The 5,988-nt window shown below is 49.7% G+C and overlaps 1 protein-coding gene across 1 annotated transcript in view; it reads right to left on the bottom strand.

The window, feature by feature from the left end:
• Positions 1-405: 405 nt before the first annotated feature.
• Positions 406-5,988, bottom strand: part of LOC104163305 (BTB/POZ domain-containing protein KCTD15-like) — a gene marked incomplete at its 3' end in the record, with an annotated part of 24,391 nt that continues 18,808 nt past the window's right edge. Inside the window, exon 3 of the mRNA XM_009702262.1 lies at positions 406-550. Coding sequence (XP_009700564.1) covers positions 406-550 — 145 coding nt within the window. The remainder of the gene's footprint in view (positions 551-5,988) is intronic.

The raw sequence follows: 5,988 nt of genomic DNA on the forward strand, positions 1-5,988 counted from the left end.
CCAGCCCAAATGATTCTATGATTCTAAGTCCTCTAAGTATCAAATTTTAAACATTTCTTTCAGATTCTGAGCATTAAACCCTGCCAAGTGCTAGTTGCTGATGTTGCTTCTTAATTGTTGTTATACCCTGATAAATAAGCTAAAAATGTGAGAAAATACAATTAGTTTAGAAAAACTGATTTAGCCATGAGCTTCATCATTTAACTTTTTACGGTATCCATGACAACTATTGGTCTATTTATTAAATAGCAGCATCCCTGGTGTAATACACAAGTACTAAAAATCCTAACAATAAACAGCAACATTTACTTAAGTGTGTTTAGGTCAAGCACACAAACCAACCTGCACCAAAACAAATGACAGAACAGGAGGAAAAAATAGATTGCAGACTATAGCTTTCCTTACCTTAAAGTCATCTGGGAGTAGTAGCTTAGATGTCCTTAGGAAGCTTAATATATATCTGAAAATTTCACCATCTCGATCAATGAAATAATGTTGTTTTAAACTGTCCAAGACAATAGGCTCTGTGCCATTAAACAGACGACTTATTCTGAAAAAAGAAAAGAAAAGGGCAAAAGAGACAAAATCTCATTACAGCCTCAGGGCTTAAGAACATCCAGCCAATTTAGTCGCATCAATTCAATGTGCATAAGGTAACGCAGTGTCTTAATTTGGTGACAAACAAGTGCACAAAGATAGATGCCTTAGACACGCGTGTGCACCCACGCGCTCACCCACGCGCAGCGCGTGTGCACATGCAGACACAGGTGCCCCCACCAGCAGCGAGGGCCCCGCCGCTGCCCTGGCACTAAGCTCGAATCAAGGCTGCGAATGAGGCCCACGACCCCAACAAGGAAAGTGCCTAGGAAACGTTCACCCCACGGCTGGCAGAGTAATTTTGGTGAGAGCAGGTGTCACCGGCTCCCTTATACATCCCTGTCCACCATGTCCTGCTAACGTAGAGCCAAATAGTTACTCGGAGGCAGGCTCCTGGCCATGAGATTTTCCTCCAGCTTGGCTGTCATTTTCATCAAATGCCATCAAAGCCTTTCCATGGTAGAGGAGAGGCTGCCCATACACCCAGAAGAGGCGTACGGACCTGTCGGTGCTGGTTAAGTGGCCATCCAACGCTGAATGTTTTGGCAAACCTGCGACCAAAGGCCTGTGCAGCATCTGCAGCACTGCCTGCGGGACCACGGTCCCACCACCAGCAGTGCTGGGGATCAGAGTCTGCCAGAAGAAAGCAACGTGGCAAATCTTTTGTCAGCAAAGAAAAGGAAGCGAGACCTAGGAGACCAGGGGATCAGCTGGTTACAGGACCAAAATACCACATCAGCTACCTCACTCCAGCTTTCTGCACGTCCTGAGGAGCACGCTCTGCAGAAAGCAACCCGAGTATCTGCCTGGCTGCCGTTCCTCCCGCCTCTCCCCTCCAAACGCCTGGCTTCTCTCAAAACGCTTTGTCTTCCCATGAGAAATAACCCAGCTGAATATATGTTCTTGAAAGGAAAATCGCAGGAGACAGACAGCAATGACCTATTAAGTAATTGAGTCCATCTCTCTGACAGTGCAGCATTGTTCCCAACTGCAGTGTCTCGTGTTTCAAAGTCGAGTCTTAAATAACCCTGCCAGTGAGGACTCCTCCATTTCCCAGACAGACGATCCCGCAGCCTGCTGGATTTCACTGTCCGGCAGTCCCTTCGACGTGGCCATGCAATCCTCCCGTGTCCCTCGTCCAGACCAGGGCAGGGCTTTCCCCTGACGTGGATAACAAACTCACCAAACCCTGCCAAAGGCAACGGCCAGCACTGCTGGCGAATGCCACGGCCACAGCCTCGCTGCCTCCCTCCTTCCAGCATCCCCACCCCACGCCAAGCTTTCCGGCCCGGCAGCGAGGGAAGCGGATGCAAGAGACGGCAGCCTGGCGGGGGAAGGCGTGCGCCCACCCCGGCGATGGGAAGGGGCAGGTTTGCTCCCCGCTGCTGCTCCTCGCCGCTTGCTTTGAGTTGTGGGTTCTTGCGACACGGTGAGATTTGCTCTCCACAGCTGCACCTCGGTCTGATCTTCTAACTTGCTAATTTAGTTGTAAACTTAATTAACATGCCGTTTATTTCTAAATTAACTGTGGAGATATTAAATAATACTGGACTTAGCAAGTCCCCACTGAATTCAGCTAGAAACCTTTCTGCCCTCTTAAGCAAGCTCCAGGTTTTACTGCCTGTTCTCGCGCCTGTGTCAGCATTCAGCTAGTCTGAGTTACTTATGAGAATAACCAAATGCTCCCCTAAACCCTCATTATACTAAGTTTACTGTTTTTCTTCAACCTCTAGCTTTTCAACTGTACCAGAGAACACCATCCAGTTCACGCTGCAACATTTAATTTCTATCATCCCAAGGTTTGGTAAACCTCCATTATAAGAAAATAATGAATTATTCTCTTTTTCGTTGTTATTTTAGGGCTATTTGCCTGAGATGGTCAAATATATTGCTTTGTACAGTGTTAAATTTTATTCCAGGAACCAGACAGTTAATTTATTTCCTTAGACATGCACATGAGCCGGTGTGCTGTGCTGGGTTAGACTGCAAGCAGAGGAAACACTGACAGAGCAGCTTGAGGTTCAGTACGGTACACTTACTGAGTAAATTTGGGTGGCTATTGCAAGTTTTAAGATCTTACACCTAAACAAGCTGGGCTTCTTAAACCTCTTCCCCTTCGCTGCCCTTTCTCTCTGAAGTCTGCAAAAGCAAGGCGACGGCTGCTGTTCAGCTCCGCCACGCGTATGGGGGAAGGTTTGCCAACAACGACAGGGCGCAGGGAAGACAGGGTACAAAATTTTAATGGGCTGCTCTTTAATATAGTGAAGCATTTTTTTTGGTAATGAAAACAAAACATGAATTTTGAGGCCTTTGTGGAGTGCCCTGAGCTGTATTTCTTCACCAGTGAAATTACTGCTGGGGAAAGAAACTTGTGGAGTGTTGAAAGACTTAACTGCCACCCCAAAAACAGAGTGATGAATAGTTTAAGGATTTATTTGACATTTCAGGGGGCTGCTATGTTCCAAGAACCAACTTCACTGCAGCATGTTGTAACACTGCATGTGGAAAGCGCTCCTGCTTCTCCCTTCTCGCCAGTATAAACCGTACCTGTAGAAAGTCCATCAGAAAATGCAACGCCGTGAGAGCACAAAGTGAACTCAAATGGCAGCTTCGAAAGGAAAGTTCGCCTGACAGGGTTACTCATCACGTGTGAAGCCATGGAAAAGAGCACAGTGACCGGACGCATCTCCACAAGCCCCACCAGGAGCCGATGTGCTCAGCGGATGGGTCCTGGGTGGCCAGAATGAAATGCCACTCGCAGAATCATGGAAGCACAACGTGTGCAGGTTGTCAGAGAGCTGGCAAGTCAGCAAGTGCACGGGGATGGGAATGGTTTTGCACGGTGCAAGCTTGTTGATGTTCAATCAGAAATTAGGTACCATTCCAGCAGGATGCTGCTCCCTCCAGCGCCCTGCCATGTGATGTGAGTTAAAGTCGTGGGGAGTGGCTGCAGCTCTCAGATTGGGCAGTAGTCACCCCAAAAATGGTTGTTTTTATGAGCAGTCACGGTGCCCAGTACTGTACTGGTGGACAAATTGGGTAATGACATTTTTTGGAAGCACTTGCTTATGGCACATGGGAATGGTACTTCCAGTGATGTTTGTGAAGGAGGTGGGAGGCACAGCGAAACAGAGACGAGGCAAAAGGAGCCACACTTGGATCCTACAGAGATGGGTGAGTCTGAGCAATGAACGCTTCCTCACCATTCCTCCCTTTGGCAAGAGATGCTTCACTTTCTAACTTAAAAACACTCTTAAAATTTCTGTCCAAGATTGAATTTCCAGACAGGGAGCAGACTAAGCCAGCATCAATCCAAGCAGTTGCAAGCCTAAGGATGGCAAGCTTCCCTTTCCATTGCCTCCACCTCCCCGGCCAGGTCCCACTAAGCTCACACCATCTTCCCAGTGCACTGCTCTTCCCAGCCGTCTGTTCCTCCTCCTCACTTGCTCCTGCCCTCCCGGCAACGTGCTCTTCCCGACCGCCTAGCCACCGCTCCGTAGCGCTGCCCACCCCAACCCTCGAGGGGCCCTGCTCCCGGCCACTGCTGCATCACGTCCCTGCGGAGCGGAGCCACAACGGGGTTGGCGTCCGGCCTCCAGCTTAGTGGGTCTCACCGGCACCTCAAGCCCCGGCTGGATGCTCTTCCCCGCTCCTCCCAACATCCAGAACACGACCTGTTGATCCTATTTCTACAATTTCTTTGTGCTTCTGTGCTGCTGAAGGCTTTTACATTTTCAATAATGTTTCGCCAAAACGCCAAAGGGCGAGTTTCTAGCTTTGTACCGATTTTACTATGATATTAAGATCTCCTTTTATTAGATTAAAAACAAACAATGCAGCCAGCCAACCCACAAGGACAAGAGCGCCAGTAAATTCTTTTCTTAGTTTCTTGGGCAGGGGAGGAAGCCGCACGCTGCATGCAAGTACCTACAGACGGCTGCTGCTACCCACACCCCCCGTAATGCTGGCGACCAGGTTTCCACCACGCAAGTTCCCTGCAGCGCCTGTCGAGATGGGAGCACCGAGGGGGCCCACAGGGCAGTGACTCCAGCCCCCATGGCAGAGCTCTCGGCACACCGTCTCATCCATAAACTCACCAAACTCCATCTTAGAATCAGCCAGGGCTTTTTGCACCCCCAACTCCCCCTGGAGCACCCTTGGTCTTCCTGAGATCATCACTGAGCACAGCCACGGCTCTGTACATCACACACCACTGTTGGAGGGTTTAACAGCACTTTGGGATGGGAAAGTTTTTTGGGGAGGGGGGTGTGCTTTCTGGTTTGGGGCCAGTTTAGCCATTTTCTTGACAGCTCTGTTTTTGAACAGAAAACGGAAGTTCTTTCTTAACAAATCTGGTTCCAGAGGCTTCAAGAGGAGCACCCGGTATTGTGGGACCTGTGGGACAACCAGCAGCTGGGGCTGTGGCAAGCACCAGCAGAGCCCCCCGCTCCCGAGCCCCACTGCCGGGGAGCCACCGCGATCCCATTCCCTCCCCTCACCCACCCAGCCAGCACAGTGACACCGCGTAAGTAAAACTCTCTATCACAACATTGCACTAAAAGTATTAATTTAAGTAATTACATGATTAATATTTAACTGTTCAGTGATATTTTTGTTATTCATAATTTAGTTGTTTACATTTATTAAAAATTGATTCTGTAGACACTTTTTCTGCCCAATGTCAAATCAGCAGGGAGTGCACATTTCAGCAAACTGTCATGAAAATGTGTCTCTTGCCTAATTTTATGGGAGGAGAGGGGAAGAAGAGAGAAAAGCCTGTCCGTGCATCCTGCAAGCGCGCGGGTCTGTGCTCCACTCGGTGCCCTCCGCTGTACCCGCCGCTCCTCCGCACACCCTCCTGCTCCGCTCAGCGCAAACGCAGAGCGAGGCCGATACGAGCTTTGCGTTTTATACGGTGGCTGTCAGCTGAACTTGGCTGTTGGGCCTTGCTGTGGAGCTGGAGGAGGAGGAGGCGGTTGTGGGAAATGCCGCAGAGAGGAGGAAGAGGGTTGTTTAGAGCCGGGACACGGAGCATGACCTGAAACTGCCCTGCGGGACACGTTAGCAAAGCATCCCAGGTGTACAAGCAGAGTCCAGTCATTGCTGCTGAGCGCAAACAGTGCTGCTTATCTCTTAAATATTTGCTCAAGGTGGGTAGGATAGATACTGTTATCTGCTTGGAAGAGAAAAAATGCTGTGAATTGGAGCAGAGGTGCTTGAGAGACCGGCGCGCCTTACACTGTGTCTGGCACTGCTGCCCGCGTAGCTATGTCCGCTGTAAGTCTGGTACTTGTCCCATCACAAGAAAGTGCGTGCCGGGAGAGAACAGGGGAAAGCCGCAGGAGCGGCAGTGCCCTGGCCAACGCCGGCATGCCAGGAGCCAGCTCTCTG

This window comes from Cariama cristata, unplaced genomic scaffold, assembly GCF_000690535.1.
Source record: "Cariama cristata isolate BGI_N322 unplaced genomic scaffold, ASM69053v1 scaffold38106, whole genome shotgun sequence".
Lineage (NCBI taxonomy): Eukaryota > Metazoa > Chordata > Aves > Cariamiformes > Cariamidae > Cariama > Cariama cristata.